General features: G+C 42.9%; 1 protein-coding gene across 1 annotated transcript in view; it reads left to right on the top strand.

Annotated features, from left to right (window-relative positions):
* The window catches only part of LOC149431554 (cytochrome P450 2C29-like), a 64,966-nt gene that overhangs the window by 17,076 nt on the left and 23,985 nt on the right, over window positions 1-23,905 (top strand). The window contains exons 3-5 of the mRNA XM_089665474.1: window positions 1,101-1,241; window positions 14,798-14,958; window positions 23,618-23,791. Of these exons, the coding sequence (XP_089521600.1) occupies window positions 1,101-1,241; window positions 14,798-14,958; window positions 23,618-23,791 (476 nt within the window). The remainder of the gene's footprint in view (window positions 1-1,100; window positions 1,242-14,797; window positions 14,959-23,617; window positions 23,792-23,905) is intronic.

Genomic DNA, 23,905 nt, shown 5'->3' on the forward strand with positions numbered 1-23,905 from the left:
AAAACACACACAGCACACATAGCAAAACAGCACACAGTTAACCCTTTGATGGCCCCAGATGTTAATCTCTTCCTGCCCAGTGTCATTAGTACAGTGTCAGTGCTTTTTTTTTTTAGCACTGGTCACTGTGTTAATGGGGATGTCAGTGACAGTTAGTCAGTTCCCACCCAGTGTCAGAGTGCCAGCCGCAGTCACGCAGTCCTGCTGTAAGTCCCTGATCACCGCCATTACTAGTATTAAAAAAATACACTTTAACAAAAACCAATTAATTTACACGTATTGGGATTTTTTTTCTAGCAAAGACATGGAGCAGAATGCATTTTGGCCTAAATGTATGAAAAATGTGATTTTTTAAATTTTTTTTTACAGGACATGTTTTATAGCAAAAAGTAAAAAATATTGTATTTTTGTTTTCAAAATTGTTGGTCTTTTTTTGTTTATAATAAATAAAATAAAATAAATAATATAATAAAATAAAATAAATAAAAACTGCAGGTGATCAGATACCACCAAAAGAAAGCTCTATTTTTGGGGAAAATAAATTACATAAATTTCACTTATGTACAGCGTTGCATGACCGCGCAATTGACAGTTAAAGTAACGCAGCGCTGTATTGCAAAAAATGCCCTGGTCAAGAAGGGGGGGAATCCTCTGAACGGCAAGTTTGAAGCAACTTTGAAAAAATAAATAAACAGTCCTAATTAACCCTTTAGTAAACATTATTTTCTTTAAGCTTTTTTTAGTGATTAATTTTACAAAATTGTGAAAAATTGGAAAGGAAAGCCTTTATTACATTTGCAAACAGCATTGCCTTGCTTTATAATAGAAATTTATTTTAGCATTATTAAAATGGGACAAACCATCGTGTGTACTTTTATCTTCAGTAATAGTTGTAAAACTAACACTGAACAAACTGGAAAAAATAGAATTTTTCATTTTTGTTACATTTTTTGTCCAAGGTTTGCTTAGAAAACAGACATTGAACACCATTCACTGATTTCCTCTGCTTGGTAAAGAATAGTCCAATGTAGAATGTGGTTAAACACCATTATGGTCACTGTTGTGGTCTGTAACCCATCGCTGATGGTTGTTCACTGCAGGTATTGCTGGCCCCCGATGGCGTCCTCTGCGCCGATTCACCATCTCCTCTCTGAGGAACTTTGGGATGGGGAAGAAGACCATGGAATCCTGTGTGCTCGAGGAGGCGACTCATCTCACCCGGGCAGCATCTGAGACGGAAGGTTGGAGAAAATATTTGTATTGATTACTTAAAAAATAACCAAAAAAGCTTCCTGGTGCCAATTCCTATGAAATACAGAGGAACAATAAAAGCCGGACCAATGGGTATGGCACAAATGTTGGATTCTTTGGGCACAGTAAGAGACCACACAGTAAAATACATACAACCATTCATTGACATAAAAGAGTCATATGTTCTTTAAGTGCTTACATTTTAAGTATTTAGTATTTAAAGAATATATGACTCTTTCTTTCAAAATTGAGGTACAATCCTCCCTATACATTTCCTTCCAGGAGAGCCCCAGGACATCTTAGGACCAGGTTTGCGAGGAAATCTCACGGTGAAACTCTTGTTAATCTGGGAGCATGAACATGATGCTCAGGTTCCCAAGAAAGTTTCTCTAGTCTATATCCTTCCCATTGAACCGGATATTGTAATTTGTTCCTAAAAATTCTGGAATCAAGAATTCTTTCAACCACAAATTCTTCTTCACACTGTTCCTCAACAAGCGGAGGTGGTGGGAAAAGTTTCCAAAAAAAAGGATTTTCATGAAACAGTATGAGTAGGGATGCGTGAATCATACTGTCAGGGAGTTTAGATTAAAAGTGATCTGTATATTGGAAAGTTGAGGTGACCCTTGGGTGGTAGGAGGTCAAAACCCGGTTGGTAACAATGTGCCACGTCCCTATATAGATTATTGAAAGGAAAACTATGGAAATGGACTTTCTAGGCACAAAAACTCAATACACGAAAAGATAAAATCAATGTTACTTTATTAACATCATCTCTAAAATGTATCTTGTACAATATCATTGCACAATTAGCCCACAACCAATATCCTGTAACCCACCGACCACATAAAATGATTGTGAAAGATGGTAGCAGTATGGATAGTACCAACAAAGTATTCCTTCAAAGAGGTAGGGGATATTCAAGCTGTGCAGGCAGCGCCCGACATGTTTTGCGACAACAGTCGCTTCCTCAGGGGCTAGCGATATATCTAGGGAGGATAAATATACTTAGACAATATGGATAGACATAGAAGATTGCAAAGCAGCATAATGTATAAAATGATAGTATTCACTTACAAAATTAACCAGTATGCACTGGGCAATGATGAACTCTCCTGGCTCAAAAAGGCAGGTCCCCTCAGGCCACACGCAAGGAGAGCAGTCTCCAGAGGTCAGGTATGGGGGTGCAAAACCTTCACCCGTCCTAAGCTGGGTTTTGCCCGACAACTCCTGAAGAGATTGTCTTTTTTATCCTCTGTGGGGGATGGATCTGTGAGCTGAGAGGAGGAAGGCTGTTCGCCTCTGTGGACTAGGTGCTGAACTACTTTACTGGAGGCTGCACCTATGAACTGATTGTGTGCAAGGATCCTGTGAGTAGAGTCTCCTTACCTGTGCTAAAGCCTATTCATGGTCCCCAGCCGTGAACTGTGGACTGTTCCAGTCTGCCTTTACCTGTTCTCACACTGCTTCATGGTCCACAGTCGTGAATCATGGACTGTTCCAGTCTGCCTACATTAGTGCTACTACTGCTAGCAAAATAATTCCATGTAAACTGCATGACCCCAAATTCCCTCCCAAGTTTCTACAAGCAGATCTTAACCGCATGCCGCCCAGCCACTGTACATATACGGTGGCAGGGCGGCACTCACAGACAAAACCACGTTTTAAGACGTGTGTTTTGTAAACAAATAGGGGGCGTCCCGTGGTTCTCTGCCGCAGATGTCACTCCTTAGCGGCTATGTCCCGGCGATCGGCGGCAAACAGTGATAGAGAGCACAGCTGTAGTAGCTGTGCTGTCTGTCACTTCCCTGACAGCTCGAGGACACGCTGATCGAGAAAGAACAGTTTTTCTTTCTCGATCAGCCTTGTCCCGCCCAGTACACACCCCCGCCCCCTAGTAAAACACTCCCCTCACTCCTATAACCCTTCCCTGCAAAATAAAGTTAACCCCTTCCTCCCCAGTGCCATTAGTACAGTGTCAGTTTTTTTTTTTTTTGCACTGATCACTGTATTAGTGTTTTTGGGGATGTCAGTGACCCCAAGTCAGTACCCCCCAATGTCAAAATGTCCGCCGCAGTCCCGCAGTCCCGCCATAAGTCGCTGGTCGCTGCCATAATTCGCTGATCGCCGCCATTATCAGTATAAAAAAACCCTAAAAATCCCAGTATCTTTCCCGCCATTTGTAAACGCTATAACTTTCACGTAAACCAATTAATTTACACGTATTGGTTTTTTTTTTTAGCAAAGACATGTCGCAGAATGCATTTTGGCAGAAATTTATGACTAAATTTGATTTTTGCATTTTTTTTTTCTGGACATGTTTTATAGCAAAAAGTCCAAAATATTGTTTTTTTTTCCTCAAAATTGTCAGCCTTTTTTTTTATAGCGCAAAAAATAAAAACCGCACAGGCGATCAAATACCACCAAAAGAAAGCTCAATTTGTGGGAAAAAAAGGATGTAAATTTCATTTATGTACCGTATTGCATGACCGCGCAATTGTCCGTTAAACTAGCGCAGCGCTGTATAGCAGAAAAATGGCGTAAATTGCAGTATCTATACCATAGTTTGTAGACGCTATAACTTCTACACAAAGCAATCAATATACACTTATTGGGATTTTTTTTACCAAAAACATGGAGCAGAATACATTTTGGCCTAAATTTATAACCAACTTTGAGTTTACTATATATTTTTTATAGCTGAAAATAAAAAATATTGTTTTTCTTCAAAATTTTTGGCCTTTTTTTGTTTATAGCGTGAAAAATAAAAAGCGCACAGGTGATCAAATACCACCGAAAGAAAGCTCTATTTGTGTGAAAAAAAGGACGTAAATTTCGTTTGGGTGCAGCATTGCATGACCGCGCAATTATCAGTTGAATTAGTGCAGCGCCGAGTAGCAAAAAGAGGCCTGGTCAGAAATCCTCTGGAGGTCAAGTGGTTAAAAAAAAGACCATCCCTAGACAACCCCAACAATGATTACTGAGCCAGAGTAAATGGATTGTTGTTGCTTTGTGCCTGGCTGCCTCTGCATTGTTTGGGAAAAAAAATGGTGGCCCCCTACAGGGGCTGCTCTACATTTGGGGGCTCAGTCTTTGATTTGCGAGCGCGAGCAGCTGTTGCCAGCTGCAACTTAAAAGAGGATCAAAAGTGGCTAGAGGAAGATAGGCGGAGCTAGTACATGTATTTGAAGGCTGAGTGCACCCTACATGTGGCAGAGGGTGCACCAAAATGTCACACATCCATTGCTTCGGATACAATGGGACACTGACAACCAGAGATGCTGTACTGGGATGCCTAGACTGACTAGCTGAGGTGCAGGAACTAGTGACTGACACTGCTGTAAGGTTGGTTCACCCGGGATGCTTTGCCCTTGGCACAGTCCGTCTGTTTAGTCTGTGGCAACTGCCAGAAGCTGATAGCGATGATGAAAGCCTGAAGTCAAAGTGACCATTTTGGCAAGCCACTGCTGGAGCTTCTGCCTCACAATGTGCCACCAGCTACACCATGAGTAAACTGGGAATCGGGACTATATTCATAAATGCCAGAGCTCAGCCATCCCTAGAGACAGGCAAACCCACCTTCTCGTCATCCGCTTCTGTTGCTACACCCACCACAGTCACTTGGGGACTGAAGATGGTGGGGTATACGTGCAGCAGGGCCAAGTGGAGCATCATCAAGAGCTGGATTCCATCTCCAAGTTTTGTGCCAGCAAACTGGTGCCTACAGCCACAGGAGAACAAGAGTCTCCTGTACACCCACTGCTGAATCAGAGGAGCCTTTGCCACCAAACCCATGGCTGCTGAGTCAAAGGTGCTGCGGGCAGGTAAATGATGAGTATACCAATCCAGAGTCATCCAAGTTTGGGGCTGGCAGCACAAATGAGGACGTTGAGTAGCACCAGTGGAGTGAGGGTGAGTCATCTCTCTCAGACTGCTCCTGGAGGGATCATCAGGAGGAAAGGGGAGCTAGATGGTGTCCGTAAAGAAGTCCTTAGGAACTGGGCCACCAAGAGCATACCTGTTAGGGATCCAGGTATGACCAGAAATGTGTGGACTGACACAGGGAAGTAGCAGGCTTCAGGAACACAGGTGTAGTCAGGGCTGGAGAGGTGGAATGGTCAGGCAGGCCGTTAGGTACTGTCAGGCACCGCCCGGCGGGCTCTCTAGTACCCACAGAACGGGATTCCCCAGGGCGCGGAGTCTAAGCCCCAGTCTGCCTTTTCACCAGAGCCCCTGATGGTGGGGATGGACTTGGCGCAGGACTGAGACCAGGTCGCGGCCCCTGAGTGCACCCAACTGTGGTAGAGGGGTCCGCCGAGGGTATGTACCGTGGGAAAGCCTGACGTGAAGAGGCTGGCAGACCTGGTAACAGGGACAGATCCGCGTGGGATGGATGGATCGTCTGGGTAGCGTCAGGCAGGCCAGGTCAGCAACGTGCGGGCATCGAGATACTGGAGGAGCAAGCAAAGAATAGTCAGGGTCACAAGCCGAGTTCAGTAACTCACGGGCAGCGCGGTACAAAGGATCAGGCAGAAGGATGGTCAGGCAAGCCAGGGATCAAGCAGGAGAAGTCAGCAGAGGTCAGGATCAGGCAGGGTCGGCAACAAATCAGATAGTCAGCAGAACAGGAACACAGGATACCAGGTACAGGGGCTCATGGGAAACAATACACCAAGGCCCTGATCACAGGCCTGGTCCTGCTTAAATACACCTCCTGCAATCAGCTTCAGCTGATGGCTGACTGCAGGAGTGAGCTTCTGGTTGCTGAGAGCACTCGCTGGCCAGCCCTGGTACTGCAGCCCACACGGCAGGTGAATCCCACCACCAGTGGTGAATCCATTCCTGACAATACCCCCCAGATCCTAGCCAGTGCTGAGAGACTACACCTCAACAAGACCTACAGTGAGCGTAGCCTGAATCTTTCCCCTCCACACACTTTCACGCAAATGTTGGCACAGAATGAGGCGCATAAAGAGTTGATTAGGACAGTTCCTGACACATGCATGTTACCTGGAAAGGAAATTAATTCTCTAGATTCCAGAGAATAGTTCAAAAGAAGGTACTGCTAGAGTATGGGCTAGACTACCCCTATGTGTACAGGGCTATCATGGAGGAAAGAGTGAAGAAGAGAATGGGGTGGTGCAGGGAGGAGATTTGGGAGTATTTAAGTGTCCCGCGGCCCTGCAGAAATTTCCCGAGACTTCCCTGCATTTTGGAGAAGGTTCCTGGACATCAAGGCCAGCTGGAGTTTGGGCAACTTCATTTATAAAGAAGGCTGGGCACAGGGATCAAGAGTGGTCAGCTACATGTGGGGACCTAATGGATGAATAGAGCAGGTTCCTGACCCAAACTTTTACAGATAAGCTGCTATGTTAAATTTTTCTTATCTGCTGTGTATGCTTCAGGCCATTTTGATAGTTCACTGGTTCTCTAGGGAAACTGAGAACTGAACCGTTGTCTGAGTAAAGGAGGCAACACACACATTTTCAATTTCTTCCCTAACTTCACTGAAGCCTGCAGAAGGGATCCTCTGCCATTATACCTGAGTTGTGGGAGTCATCAGAAAAAACACAGAGAAATTTAAAAAAAAACAAAAAACAACCGAATGGTTGCAGTTCATTTTTCAGTTTTTTTGTCATTATGCCTTTCATTGGGGGCTTTCCTTGCTTGAGGATCAGTACTGATGAGCAGGATGTGTGTTTGTATTGCATTAGGTAGGATCTAGGATAGTCAGGATGTGTCTTTCTGCTTTGTTCCAGGGCTCTGGAAGTGGACGACCTGACAAGATTTGTTGCACATATTCTGATTATTTTAAAAATAGGTCCTGTCTTGATTTTAGGCCAAATGGGGTAACTTAGTATTTAGCCACTAGGTGGCAATACAATCAAAGAGTGAAAATCGTGGACTTTAAACACTATATATTAGGTTTATAGATTATGTTATATTATTAATCCGACTGGAAGATAATGATCCAACCTTGTATTGTCTTGTATGAACGTACAGAGGAGGGCAACCAAACTGATACGAGGCATGGAGGAGCTCAGCTATGAGGGAAGATTAGAGGAACTGAATTTATTCTCTACTGAGAAGAGGAGATTAATGGGGGATATGATCTCCATGTATAATACATAAGGGGGGGATATGATCACCATGTATAATACATAAGGGGGGGGGATATGATCTCCATGTATAATACATAAGGGGGGATATGATCTCCATGTATAATACATAAGGGGGGATATGATCTCCATGTATAATACATAAGGGGGATATGATCTCCATGTATAATACATAAGGGGGGATATGATCTCCATGTATAATACATAAGGGGGGATATGATCACCATGTATAATACATAAGGGGGATAGGATCTCCATGTATAATACATAAGGGGGGATGTGATCTCCATGTATAATACATAAGGGGGATATGATCTCCATGTATAATACATAAGGGGGATAGGATCTCCATGTATAATACATAAGGGGGGATGTGATCTCCATGTATAATACATAAGGGGGATATGATCTCCATGTATAATACATAAGGGGGGATGTGATCTCCATGTATAATACATAAGGGGGGATATGATCTCCATGTATGATACATAAGGGGGGATATGATCACCATGTATAATACATAAGGGGGGATATGATCACCATGTATGATACATAAGGGGGGATATGATCACCATGTATAATACATAAGGGGGGATATGATCTCCATGTATAATACATAAGGGAGGATATGATCTCCATGTATAATACATAAGGGGGGATATGATCTCCACGTATAATACATAAGGGGGGATATGATCACCATGTATAATACATAAGGGGGGATATGATCTCCATGTATAATACATAAGGGGGGATATGATCTCCATGTATAATACATAAGGGGGATATGATCACCATGTATAATACATAAGGGGGGATATGATCTCCATGTATAATACATAAGGGGGATATGATTACCATGTATAATACATAAGGGGGGATATGATCTCCATGTATAATACATAAGGAGGGATATGATCTCCATGTATAATACATAAGGGGGATATGATCACCATGTATAATACATAAGGGGGGATATGATCTCCATGTATAATACATAAGGGGGATATGATTACCATGTATAATACATAAGGGGGGATATGATCACCATATATAATACATAAGGGGGATATGATCACAGTATATAATACATAAGGGGGATATGATCTCCATGTATAATACATAAGGGGGGATATGATCTCCATGTATAATACATAAGGGGGATATGATCACCATGTATAATACATAAGGGGGGATATGATCTCCATGTATAATACATAAGGGGGATATGATCTCCATATATAATACATAAGGGGGGATATGATCTCCATGTATAATACATAAGGGGGATATGATCTCCATATATAATACATAAGAGGGGGATATGATCACCGTATATAATACATAAGGGGGATATAATCTCCTTGTATATTACATAAGGGGGGATATGATCTCCATGTATAATACATAAGGGGGATATAATCTCCATGTATAATACATAAGGGGGGATATGATCACCATATATAATACATAAGGGGGATATGATCACCATGTATAATACATAAGGGGGATATGATCTCCATGTATAATACATAAGGGGGGGGTATGATCTCCATGTATAATACATAAGGGGAGATATGATCTCCATGTATAACACATAAGGGGGGGATATGATCACCATGTATAATATATAAGGGGGATATAATCTCCTTGTATATTACATAAGGGGGGATATGATCTCCATGTATAATACATAAGGGGGATATAATCTCCATGTATAATACATAAGGGGGGATATGATCTCCATGTATAATACATAAGGGGGATATAATCTCCATGTATAATACATAAGGGGGGGGATATGACCTTCATGTATAATACATAAGGGGGGATATGATCACCATGTATAATACATAAGGGGGGATATGATCACCATGTATAATACATAAGGGGGGATATGATCTCCATGTATAATACATAAGGGGGGATATAATCACCATGTATAATACATAAGGGGGGATATGATCTCCATGTATAATACATAAGGGGGGATATGATCTCCATGTATAATACATAAGGGGGGGATATGATCTCCATGTATAATACATAAGGGGGGATATGATCTCCATGTATAATACATAAGGTGGGATATGATCACCATGTTTAATACACAAGGGGGATATGATCTCCATGTATAATACATAAGGGGGGATATGATCTCCATGTATAATACATAAGGGGGATATGATCTCCATGTATAATTAATAAGGGGGGGATATGATCTCCATGTATAATACATAAGGGGGGATATGATCACCATGTATAATACATAAGGGGGGATATGATCTCCATGTATAATACATAAGGGGGGATATGATCACCATGTATAATACATAAGGGGGATATGATCTCCATGTATAATACATAAGAAGGGATATGATCTCCATGTATAATTCATAAGGGGGGGATATGATCTCCATGTATAATACATAAGGGGGGATATGATCACCATGTATAATACATAAGGGGGGATATGATCCCCATGTATAATACATAAGGGGGGATATGATCACCATGTATAATACATAAGGGGGATATGATCTCCATGTATAATACATAAGAAGGGATATGATCTCCATGTATAATACATAAGGGTGATATAATCTCCATGTATAATACATAAGGGGGGGGGGTATGATCTCCATGTATAATACATAATGGGGGATATGATCTCCATGTATAATACATAAGGGGAGATATGATCTCCATGTATAATACATAAGGGGGGATATGATCTCCATGTATAATACATAACGGGGGATATGATCACCATGTATAATACATAAGGGGGGATATGATCTCCATGTATAATACATAAGGGGGGATATGATCACCATGTATAATACATAAGGGGGGATATGATCTGCATGTATAATACATAAGGGGGATATGATCTCCATGTATAATACATAAGGGGGGATATGATCTCCATGTATAATACATAAGGGGGATATGATCTCCATGTATAATACATAAGGGGGGATATGATCTCCATGTATAATACATAAGGGGGGGATATGATCTCCATGTATAATACATAAGGGGGATATGATCTCCATGTATAATACATAAGGGGGGATATGATCTCCATGTATAATACATAAGGGGGGATATGATCTCCATGTATAATACATAAGGGGGGGATATGATCACCATGTATAATACATAAGGGGGGATATGATCTCCATGTATAATACATAAGGGGGGATATGATCTTCATGTATAATACATAAGGGGGGATATGATCTTCATGTATAATACATCATATTATAGTGGTTCATATAGTGAACTCAGTGTAGAGTTATTCCCCCTGAGTTCATCACAGAGGACAAGGGGGCGCTCTTTACGTCTGGAGGAAAAGAGATTTAATCTCCAAACACAGAAAGGTTTCTTCACAGTGAGAACGGTGAAAATGTGGAATAGACTCCCTCAAGAGTTGGTTGTGGCCAGCTCAGTGGATTGCTGTAGGAAAGTCCTGGATTCTTTCTTGGATACACAGAATATAACTGGATATAACATTTATAGGTAAAGTTGATCCAGGGAATATCCGATTGCCTCTCGGGGGATCAGGAAGGAATTTTTTTCCCAGCAGGAGCAAATTAGTTCATGCTTTGCTGGGGTTTTTTTTGCCTTCCTCTGGATCAACTGTGAGTATAGGATTATAACTTGTTGAATTTCTGATGCACTAACCATTTATATTTAGTTAGCAGTAGAGCTCTACCTAGTTAGGCAGTTTATCTGTGTGAATATATGCTGTAAGAATTCAGACACCTTATTCAATCTTGATATTACCTGGTGTGAGTTTCCCATTATGCTATACAAAGTTTGCATTCAAATTAAGCATTTGTCTAAGAAATGTTTACTATGTAGAATGCCACATTCACATTTGTTACACTGTTATTTTCCTTTCCCTATCCTTTGTTATTGTGGGATACTCTGTTCTTGTTCCAAAAGCAATTTTCATTGAAGACTGGGCCTAATGTTCTAGAGGGAGGTGGGTGGCTATAGAGCTCTCATATTTAATTTGCTGATAAGTAGTCTGGAGCCCTGAGGAGTCTTTTTTTTCCCTGTGGGGATGGATCTCTGAGCTTAGAGGTGGGGGGCTGTTTGCCCCTGGAGCCTGTGGATTGGACGCTGAGCTACTTTACTGGAGGATACACCTATAGATTGATTGTGTGCCAGGATCCTGTGAGTAAAGTCTCTTTACCTGTGCTAATGCTTCTTCTTGGTTCATTAGTGCTTCTGCTACTTAGTAAGAAGTATCTTCTGCTAGCAATGTAGTTCAGTTTTGGAGTATCCCACATCACCCCAAATCCCCTACCAAATTTTTACTAGCAAAAAAACGTAAAAAAAAAATTACAACCCCTAGACTGATTACTGACCCAAAGTTAATGGAGTGTTGTTGCTGTGTGTCTGACTCCTTTTGCACCGTTTGGGAAAGAACCTATGAAATCCAACGGCCCCAATAGGGGTAGCACTACAAAAGCATCATTCAATTCCACCTGAATCTCCAGTAATGCAGCTAATCTGTTGGTAACATCAGGAATTAGAGAGGAGATAGGGATATCAGGAATAAAAACTGGATGATACCCGATATTTAAGAAAAAAGGACTTTGAGACGTGGCTATGTTTAGAATTGCTATAAACAAACTCTGCAGTAGGAAGATAATCCACCCAGTCATTGTAAAGAGAACTGACAAAACATTGAAGGTACTGCTTCAAGGTTTGACCATTAAACCGAGGATGAAAAGCAGAGGACAGATTGACTGTTATATCTAAAGCTGAGCAAAAGTTTTTACAAAATTTCAAAGTAAATCGTACTCCTCTGTCAGACACCACGTCATAAAGAATTCATTGTAATTTAAAGACTCCTCGAACCTTCAACACCACAATTTATTCAGCAGAGTGTACCCCCTTAACAGGTATAAATTGAGTCATCTTAGTGAGATGGTTAACGACTACCAAGACAATGCTCATCTGAGGGAGGAAGATCAACCACAATGTCTAAAAAGATTGACCATCATGGTCTTGATGGGACAGAGAGTGGTTGAAGTAACCCCAAAGGAGAACATCAGGGTGCCGTACTCCATGCACAGGTCAGGCACAAGGTCAAATAGTTCTTTCATCTTTTTTGTAACCAGGCCACCAAAAGGAACATTATAACAATATAGTTCCTCCTTCTTAGAAATCCCAAATTGCCCAGCAAATTTAGAGTCATGAACCAACCTGAGGGCTTCTACTCAAACCCATTCAGGTACATAGAGACATAGTGCTTGAGTCCTTGTACTCGAGGTTAATGTTCTTAGGAGAATGATTGATAAGTGGGTCATTCTCATACCTCTTTTTGAGGAGACTTAAGAATCTCTTGGATCTTGTGACACCTAGAAAGTTCTTTTGAGGCAGCTATGCAGGGGTGGACTGACAACTCATGGGGCCCCCGGGCAATAGGGGATCATGGGGCCTCTGTGTCCATGCCCAAACTCAAAAAAGCCTATGAAAAAGGTACCAGGGGCATCTCATGGGGCCCCCTACTGACCCCGGGCCCTCGGGCAGTGCCCGAGTTTCCAAATGGTCAGTCCGCCCCTGCAGCTATGCACATTCAGAGTTGTCTTCCTGGAGAAGTTAAGACACCATCCTTGATAAGGCATCAGCCTTACCATTCCCTGACCCAGGTTGAGCTGAGATAATAAAATTGAACCTAGAAAAAGAACAGACTTGTTTAGAAGACAATCTCTTGGCAGAACACATTCCAAATTTTTATGATCATCGAGAACAGTTACAGAATGATTAGCCCCAATGTCATAATTCCTTTCAACTGAAGACATTAATCGAGAGAGAAATAAGCGCAAGGATGAAGCTGCATCTTTCTCCTCTGTGCGAGTTGTCTGAAGTTTATGTAGAAGTTGGCATATTCAACAAATTTCCTTAACGTTTCTAGGAGCAGGCCAATCCTGACATGGCACCTGACATCAAATTGTGTTTTTTTGTTTGTTTTGAATTAAAAAAAATATATAAAATAGACTTCAGTGGAGTTCAAGTTTGAGTTTAGTAGATATTTTCATGAGTTCACCAAAACCTCTGCTAGCCGAACTTCGTCCAGACCATTCATCGCTAGGAATAATTCAGTAGCATTGCCAACATCTGATCCTCCCTCTAGAAGTGTGACACGCTACAATAGCTAATTATCTAAGAATTCTGACACAAATTCTTCAACACAGTGGAAATTTAATTTATTGCTAGTTGGTCCAACTTTTTTTTTGCCCCTTTTGTAGTCTCATTGGCGTAAAGCTTAACTCCGGCCTTCCTTTCAGTCTTGCACAGTTGTACCGACTCCTCTCCTGGATTGAAATTGCTTACTCTGATTTCTCTGCACACTGTGAGCTTTTGTGCATTAGAATGTGGGTATTACCTATGGCCGTCTACATGCAAATGCTGTCTGCCTATGAATTTTGGTGTTTTGATCTTGAGAGGATTACAGGGGCAGGGTGCAGTGATGTTTTTAGGAAGCTACGTACAGTAGCCTACCAATCCTTCTCACCAGCCATGATCTCCCTACTTTGCAGAGAGACACACAGAAAGCCAGCTGGGTCTAAAACAAGCTATGTGTAGAATTGGTTCTTTCTCTGAGGATGTGCTTGGCACGTAACGCGTAAGGAGGAGCCTACGCACGCCGTGACGTCACGCCGTTGGAGCATCGTGGAGCTCCGGCGGCCACTACATCTGATAGGACGGTTAGTCCTTTCTGCTGAATTTGATTTTATTGGATGCATCCCCCTCGCTACTGTCACTTGTCCTTCAATAAATTTGTTTAAGCAATACTTCACTATGGGCATCTTTTTTTGACCCCCTGCGGGGAGCATTTTTTTCCCAGACACCGTTTTGCCCAGTGGAGGAGTCGTTCTCTTTTGGTGGAGCAACGTCCGTTCTTTACTGTCATCAAGTGGAATTTTTCCTGTTCAGCTCTGTACCATCCGAGGATCTTCTTTGATCAAGGGAACACATCTACTATTTCCATTCTGATGATCACTCCATGAGCTTTATGATTTCTACACTGCACTTTTAATGTGCACATCTGGTTAGTGTGCATTTTTAGCCTAAGTCACCTTTGTTGGGACTATTTTAAACTACATTTACCTATTTATTTGTTTTCCTTTTATTTTAGCGCTGCACTTTATTTATATTTTTATGTGAGGATTTTTGTTGGTTATCCTGTGTGCCTAGCTGCTATCATTTTTAAAGCTCTCACTTATTTCTTTATTTATATGTGTAGAATGGTTTTCTTAAAAATGTGATTAGCATGTTACTGAAGAGGGGAAGTGAGGATCAAGGGAAGGCAAATTATAAGCAGATTAAACTCCAGCTTTAAAGAAATTGTAAAAACAATGTTTTATCTGTAAAAGGTATTGATTTATTTTTTCTTATTATAGGAAAGCCGTTCAATCCACTATTGATCCTGGCCAGTGCTGTTGGGAATATTATAAGTTCGGTGATCTTTGGTGAACATTTTGACTACAAAGACCCAAAGTTACATGATCTTATGAATTACACCTCCCGACACATTAGGAACATTATGTCCCCGTTGCATCTGGTAGGTTGTCATCAATGGTGGGTTTGTCTTCCTTATAAAGGGCAGATTGTACAGTGAAATAGTAGATGATGAGTACACTATCACCTCCAAGTACATGGTGTGGGATGATTAGTTCAAGGTAACGCTTCCAAGGCTAGCAAAGTTTTCCAAAAACTCGCCAATTCTTCTTTCTATTGCTTTTCTGTAAAAGTATCACAAAACATCTGAGATTTACCCTCGCAAAGGTTTTCACCAGCTCCCCTCCTCTCTTTTGCAAATTCATTTCACACTTAAGGCTTGATGTGTTTGGTATCTACTTGATTTCCTCAATTATTTAAATACTTGTTTGGGAGTTGAAAGTAAGTTATAGCAAAAAATATAGATTTTTAACGTGTGTGTTAAAAATGAAAAAAAAAAAAGCCCCAAAGCCCCAGTAGACAAGTGGTTAAGGAAATGAGGCACACTGACCACCAATGTGAGGAAGCATGGATACTGACCACCATTGTAAGGGGGCACAGACATGTACCACCAATGTAAGGGGACAAAACAATATTTTTCCTCCCATTAACACCAATGCAAAGGCATTTTTTCCTCCAATTGACTACTGGAACTGGCTTTTTACCTACTGCTGACCACCCATACAGGTATTTTTCCTTTCCTTGACCACCAACAATGGGCATTTTTTCCTCCCTCCAACCATTGATGGCAGACATTTTTCCTCTCCCTCACCATCCATGCTGGCCATTTTTCCCCCATTGGCAGCCACCAACTTTCTGTTTCTCCTGCTGACCAGCAATATGAGGGACATTATGACATATATTGCTGACCACTGCACTCTATACATTGTATTGTACACAACAAAGTATTAAGTGCTATACATTACATACTCCTGGCCAGAGTGTTTATTGCCTCGACAATTTCTGGTTACCTAGTAGTTTCCCACTATTTTAATGAAGGACCATCCTTCTTATAGGTCACTGGCTTTAAAGCTGAGCTAAACTCACCTTTCCTCTAATGGTCCATGTACCTCAGTGATGCCAGCCTCTTCTTCTGGGTGTCGGTCTTTGGCTGTCTTCATTGGCTGGCTGACCATCACTCCTATGCACGTGCAGAAGTCAGTCATCCCATGCTGGCAGTGTAATCTGAGCTGTGCATGTGCAGCTCAATTTTCATGCCAGAAAAGGTTGCAAACAGGCAGGTAGGTGTACTTTTATTACAAAAGAGACATTGAATGTCTCTTCTGTAATAAAGAGCATGTCTGCTTGCAGTTTGTGACAGTGGAAATTGAGTTCCACTTTAACAACATAGCTGTTGAAGCAATGGTCATGAGGGATAGGAGCCTTTCAGATTCTGTCTTTCTGACTTTATTAAATGCTAGGAAGCCAACGTTTTGCACAGTCTACCATTGCAACAGGAAGTCTTTGTTTTGCTTGGTGCGAGGAAAGAGACTTTCCAATCAGATGGCTTATGAGAATTATGAAGCTTATCAAAATACCATGATGGAAGGATGTTGGTCTCTAGGAGTGAGGCGGGCTGTATTTGCATTAAGATTGCCCTAGGTGACACCCAGTTGTAGGGGGGCATTGGTGCAGGTACCCGCTGAGGAGGACCACAGACAACATAGTCCTTGTGAAAAAAACTTTATAGACACAGTTAATACAGACAAACAAATACAGTTCAAGACTTGCAGATAAAGAGAAAAGTTAACATTCAGCCACTGCATGTATATAGTAGAAGCAACATTACCAGGACAGCTTTTGCTGGAGAGGAGGATATCTACGTTCTTTATTCACTGAATACACCACCAGAAGGATAAAGGAAGGGTCTGACAGCAGGCAGTATCCCTAACACTGTCCCTCCTTGTCAAGAACCTTTTCCTATGGTGAGCACTGTCTCTATTAGGTGAGTTCCTCTCCCTAACTATATACTTGCTAGAAGCATGCCCCAATAATGTGGGATTCCCTATTTAAATGTTAAGGTGGCCACCTCAACTCTCAAGAGGATTCAGCAGCCAATGGATAGCATGATAAGGCATTCACAATATAAGCTATAGTTAAAACAAGCCAGTCTTGACATCCACCTTTGCTCTAAAGCCCCCAAGTTTCCTGTATCCAAGTAGGTCAGTGGTTTGGTATCTGTGAAGATATCCACTTGCCCCCCTATCAAATTCTCTGCAAAACTCTCAGTAATGGCCCACAAAAGAGCCAGGACCTGCAGCTTGAACAATTGCTGTAATTGTAGGAAATCTGCTCATGTGCCTCAAGCTGCAACTTACAAAATCAATGCCTTATGGCTTGAATCTTGGTTGTGTCTGTGGACACCCCTCCTGCTTCCACCATGTGTCCCAAGTACCGTATATGGGTTTGCATCAAGTGACATTTGTAAGCTTTCAACTTCAGACCACATTGCATCAGTCTGGTTAGCACCGGGTCCAAGTGGCATGTAAGCAGGTGTCTCCAGGAGGGTTTACAAGGTTAAAAGTTTTTCTATTTTTTTCCTGTTTGTAAAGTCCATCAAAATTTGTTTTTTTACAATGTAAGTGCGTTGCACTGTGTCCTGAAGTTGACCTGTGGAGTGGGTGAGCTGAGAGCAGTAAGGGTTAACTCTGCAGGCCAGGTTTTCTTGCCATTTTTCAGAGGTTCACCACCACCACCTACAGGTCATACTGTATAAATAGGGGCTTTGCTGTGTCCTTGGAGGTCCGGAGCCCAGTGTATGCTTGGGTGTAGGAAAGGGGCCAACAGGGCAAGTGCTGGTGTTACTTTCCTTGATGTTTTCCCAGTTAACTCACTGGGCACCAAGTCTGGGTCACATAAGACTGTCCTGGGGTGTGAGTCCATTTGGGCTATGCTAGGGACCTGCAACAGGATCGCTCTCCTACATATGGGGAACCTTTGCTTTGGGGTCGTTCTCACCAATGCCTTGGGACAAGGCTGAGGCTGCCATCGGGGACAACCTTAAGGTGTGCCTCCACTCTTAGAGATGAATGTACACTGTGTAAAATTGCACAATAGCTGTCCTCCAGTTAACTTCCGGATCCCCGTGTAAATGTACATCTTCCATCTACAGCTTGCAATGGCTGTGCCAAACACTGACCACAACTAGCTAGCATTTTCCATTACTGTCTCCAGTAGCAGAGTGGGCCCCGCCATGCACCTAATGTGGGCTCCACCATGCACTTCACTTTAACTTGTGAGCTTCCGTACCTCTCTACAGAATGGGAACCTCTGTGGTGCAGCTCTGCCCCTGTTGCTATGGGAGACAGAATGTGATGTAGGGAGTACCGAAAACATCTCCCCCACTGCTAGAGGCTATTCCACCGGCTGCTTGACTAACTGTTGATCTCCGTTGCCCATCATGCAAAACTTGTATTAAGATGACCTTTTAAACGCTGACTCTTCATACCCCAATGTGCTAGTGACCCATGGATTGTGGAAGTGTGCCGGTTACTTGCATTGCACTCCTTTAAAGAACTTCAGACCAGGCAGAGAGCAAGGTTTAATTATTTATTTAATAAAAGTACCAAAAACATGACAAAGTCCCATAGACAAGAACAGTACTTTTTACTAAGTTCTTAAGCCTACTCAGGCTATGTGCTTCCCTGGCATACCTGCAAAGGTAGTATCCATGTGAATAAAGGTTCATCAGTGGCATTCTCCAGCAGCTGGTGTCTACAGGGCGAACCCCAGGCTCCAATGGCCCCTTCCATCAGGACAGGTTTCCAGACATTAGCAGATATTAGTAACTCCATCAGGCAGAGGATACAGAAGCTGGAAGAGAGCTCAGGGTTCCTTCCCCCGTTCTCACTCTCCCTGGACTCTGGACCACTGTTCCTTTTTTTAGTCACAAGACCAGTGGGTCGGACCCAAAAAGCTTGCTCGAGAAATACTGTTAATTCTACACCACCCATCTGGGGCAGCACATTATTAACTAGTTTCAACCTGATTACAAAGATGTAACTGTTTTGCTGCAAGACTGAGCCCCCATGTGGGAACCCAGTCTGGGGTCCCAGAGAGCTGGAGTTTCATGGACTTTTGCTAACACCTGTTTGACTCTGTGTGGATTATTGCTTGTTGGACTCTTGTTGCTATGAGTTACTTTATGAACTCTAACGCTGCTAAATTAGGTATGACTACCTTTTGGGCACATAAAAAACTCTGTACAGGAGTGTATGTGAAGTTGTCTTGGAAGAGCTGTTCCTGTGTTACCCTTGACTACCTCAGGAGTTGTACATCTACTTTGCCTGGTCTGAAGTGTCTTAAAGTGGTGCATGCATGGCATATCAAAAGAAGGGGGATTACATCAGGGGACTAGACAGTTACAGAAGATACAGTACATTTGAGTCCAGCATGTAGTATGCTGTCTAGCATAGACCAGTGTTTCTCAACCTTTTTTTGGTCAAGGCACCCTTGACTGTCCATCATTTTAAAAGAACACCCCGTTCTAAAACGTGAAAAACTATTCCAATAATTTTATACAACGCGGCAAAATCCACACACGTAGGACACCCAACATTAGAGGTGATTTATTCTTCCAAAGCAAACAGACTTTTGCACACTGGTACTGACTAGTATTCCAGTGTTTCTCTTCTTCCTCAGTTTTTCCTCCATTACTGAGCTAATGTGACCCCAGCATTGATGGAGAGGGGTGGGGGAGGATCAAACTAGAATACTGTGATGGCAACTGACATCCTCCTTATCAACGGATGATGTCATTGGTTGTCAGGACGCCGGCGGCTAGAAGGTCGTAATGGTGCACAATGAAAACCTGTGGCTTTGTGTAACTAAAAGGCAGGCTTGATCCACCCGCTGGCTTGTATACAAGTTTTGAGTAATTTTTAAACATTTTGCCAAGGCACCCCTGAAGAAACCTCAAGGCACTCCAGGGTGCCTGGGCACCGTGGTTGAGAAAGGGTGGCATAGACTATATTGCCATTGTTGGTACAACCATAGTTGTATCATTTGCTAAAGGCAGCCAACTAGCCAAGAAATGAGTGACTGGCAAGAGTGATGGCTACTCTAGTACTGGCTACCCTTCACTAGCTCCTCACATACTGAGACCAATCTTGCAGCGCAGTGCCCAGGGACTGGAGTCACGGGAGAGAGAGATATATAAGGTACCTCGGGAGAGAGAACAAGGATGTAGTTACAGTAAAAGGGTGTTTCCTGTATCCGGCAGCAACAGTATGACATGCCACCTGGGAGTAAGGTGACATGAATTGCTATCAGTGTGAAGATAGACACAGGGTCTGTGATACGGGTTCCTATATGGTGCACATCAGGAAGTGGTGTTTTCTAACAAGTAGCTCTGTTTAGAAGTGTCTGGCATTAACAGTGTGCAGCGGGTACTCTTTTCCCCATCCCTGATCATCTCGCTTACCCTCCCCACAGCCGTGAATGTGGAATTCCCCCTCTGCTATTTCTTCCCTCCTTCTGGGTAGCACGGACTGGTCATACTGGGACAGAGAGAGAAGTGCAACTGCGAGCTTTGTGTGTCCACTTCTGCCCGCTGCTTGCCATCTGCTGTCACCTAAATTGACCACCTGTATCAACATTTTCCCACAATGTACCTTGGACAGCATTCTGGCCACCAGCCACTATCCTTGGGTTTCTATATCTTGCCATGGCTCGACCATTGCCATTGTTTCCTGTAATTTTTTCCTGGTCCCTACTGAAAGTGAACACACTAACTCCGGCCTTGTCATCACTTGCATCCAATGGTGAGGGGGCAGTCAAACAACCCCCCTTCTTGGGGTGGTGGATCCCTCTGTTCTAGAGTTTGACAAGCCTTGAGCATCTTCTGCAACATCAGCTGTTCCCCTGACATCTCTGTTGTATGGGAGTGGCTTTCTTGAGAAGCTTGATTAGGTCCAGCCCCCACAGAGCATTCATGCCCAACACTACCGGGACATCCGTTAGGATGAAATCCTGAGTTATTACCACTCCTATCCGCTCTGCCATCTGGACAAGCACTCTCACAGACATTCAAGTGACCCCCTTAATGGGTATAGGCAGGTTGATAGTAGCCTTCAATCTCAGCCAATAGGGGTCAAGCAGTGTGACTTGCCCAAACTTCTAATGGTAAAAGGCATAGTCCATAGTAGGACAGTCCATCTCCACCTTGACCACTGGAGAGGTTGAGATCACCTTTCGGTCAAGATTGGGACATATAGTGGTTCCCACAGGTAGTCACCCTGCCCTTGGAACAGCTAGTTTAACAGACTGAGAACAGGGCCTCTTTATGCTCTCTGGCTGAAGCTCCTGGATATATGGCCTTGCCGGATGCACTGCCAGCATCTCCAGTCCCCCTCCGTGTCTTGTCTCAATGGGTTGTTCCTTGAGGGAGCCTGTGCTATTTCACATTTCACCTCAGTCATTCTTTGCTGCATCATGGCAGAGGACATAGTTAACCCTCGAATGACTGTCTCTAGTGTGGATAGAGAGAAGAAGGGATCCACTGTTCTCTCAGGAGCACGTTTATTCCTCCTAATGTCCACTATCTAAACCTCAGCATCCTCCTGCTCTCTCTCCACAGAATGTCCTTGAACTCCACATCTTTAGCTCCTTTCACCCTGTCCAGTAGTGCTCATTTGATGGCGGACACCTGGATTCCGGCAATGAATTGATCCCTCGCCACTATGTCAGGGGTCCTCAGGCAAGCATAGTCCTCATCTTTCTCAATTAACTTGTTCCATAATGTCTGACACACTATTGCATATTGGGCAATGCTCTCATTCTCTCTCTTTGCATCCTTATGAAGAATTGTTGCCTTAAATCAGCCACTGACATCACTTTGCCATTCACTTTCTCAAATGACTTTGTGATCAGTGCCAGCATAGCACATTCTTTATCAGATAGCCTTTCTGGTGTCCTCCTCCAAGAAGTACATAGCCAACTCTGGAATTGACTAATCTGGAACTTCTCTACCCTTTAATTCATTGGAATGTTTGTGTCATTGTATTTAGGGATTAGTGTTAGTGCAGTACCATGGTGGCAGACAGCCTGTGTGGGAGCATGACTATCCATATCATGCTGTACTACGCCAAGTTTTAGGCAGGGCCTTGATGCAGGAGGTCCACAATGACAACACACTTCTTGGGTACAAAACTTTATAGGCAAGGTCTTTGAATAGCACAGTGGTGCAAATACAGTTCAAGACTTTTAGATAAAGATTAGAGTTGATATTTGGCTGCTGAATTTATATGGTAGAGACCAGGGGCAGACTGACAACTCATGGGGCCCCCGGGCAATAGGGGATCATGGGGCCCCTGTGTCCTTGCCCACACCCAAAAAAGCCTATGAAAAAGCCAATGAAAGGTACCAGGGGCATCTCATGTGGCCCCCTACTGACCCCAGGCCCTTGGGCAGTGCTTAAGTGCTCGAATGGTCAGTCCGCCCCTGGTAGAGACAAACTACCAGAGGACGGCTTCTGCTGGAGAAGAGAATATTCACTTTCTCTCACTGAATACACCACCAGAAGGATAATGGAAAATGACACCAGACAGTATCCTTAACACTCTCCCTCCTCATCAGGAACCTTTCCCTATTCTGAGCATCGTTCTCTTCAAGCAGATTTCTCCTCCTAACAATCCACTCTTTAGAAGCATGCTCCAATGAGGTGGCATTCCCTATTTAAAGTTTCCCACATTATTATGGCCATCTCCACTCTCATGAGAATTCAGCATACCATCAGGTTCCAATCTTCCCAGAGAGGTCTGATGGAGTATCCAAGTGGCGAACTTCCCTTATAGACTCTTTTTTTCCCTGACACAATGTCACAACCCACCCCACAGAATCAAAGAGTACCTGCACCTGCCTACACACATGTGATGCTGAGCCTCCACGGGTCAAAGAACAGAAATCCAGTGAATAAATGAGGTGGGCTGGCGACAGTGCAGCATGAAATGAAAGGGCTAGATCAGTGGTTCTCATCCTGTGGGTCGCGACCCCTTTGGGGATCGAACAACCTTTTCACAGGGGTCGCCTAAGACCATCGGAAAACACATATTTCCGATGTGTAAAGAGCAGCTACTGTGTAGAAAGCAGCTGCTGTGTTGAAAGCAGCTACTCTGTTGAAAACAGCTACTGTGTTGAAAGAAGCAGTATTGGAGGTAAAAACGACACTCCTGAATTATAATTACTGGGTAAATAATTTTATGATTGGGGGTCACCACAACATAAAGAACGGTGTTAAAGGGTCGCGGCACTAGGAAGGTTGAGAACCACTGGGCTAGATGATGATAGATGTCCTTCAGCCAGGAAATGAGGTGGAGCTCTATTTGACTTGCTGCAGCTTCTTATGCACAATGTGAGAAGCTTGTGCCTTGTGTTATCTTAAGGTGTCCAATTGGTCCTCCTAGTTCTTACCTAAAACTGCAAAACAATTATCCCCTTTGTTGTGGAAATGAGTATATCGGGATTCTGTAGATTAGGAAATGGTAACAGGGCAGGGCAGACACTATTCCTTGCAATTTCAGTCCAGAAAAGGTAATGTTTTGTCAGCTCACAATAGAACATTAGGAATGGAGTGTAATTCTGGCAGATCATTGTGTATTTTTCTGTACCTGTAGAGTCTTTAAAGGGATGAAATGTGGGAAAGATGCATGTATTGCAAAGATGTATTGCCTATGACATACGCTGTAATTCTTTAACTGTTTTCTCTTTGTGTTTCCGCCGGTCAGGTCTGCAATGTCTTCCCATTCCTCCTCAAGCTGCCATTATTACCAAAGGTTGTCTTTAAGGAAAACTCCTACCTGGAGAACTTTGTGCTAGATTACATCAAGGAGCACAAACGTACTCTGAAGCCCGAGGCGCCCCGAGATTTCATTGATTATTTTCTGCTGAAGATAAAAGAGGTACGTACACCAAACCTCACCATATGAAGTATCTCCTAACGTTGGGCATATCGCCATATACCAGCCAATCAGACACAGAATTGCTCTGGAGAATGCTCATGTCAAGAGAACCAG

Source organism: Staurois parvus, unplaced genomic scaffold, assembly GCF_062004578.1.
Source record: "Staurois parvus isolate SC_StPar_1 unplaced genomic scaffold, SC_StPar_1.0 ptg002208l, whole genome shotgun sequence".
NCBI lineage: Eukaryota > Metazoa > Chordata > Amphibia > Anura > Ranidae > Staurois > Staurois parvus.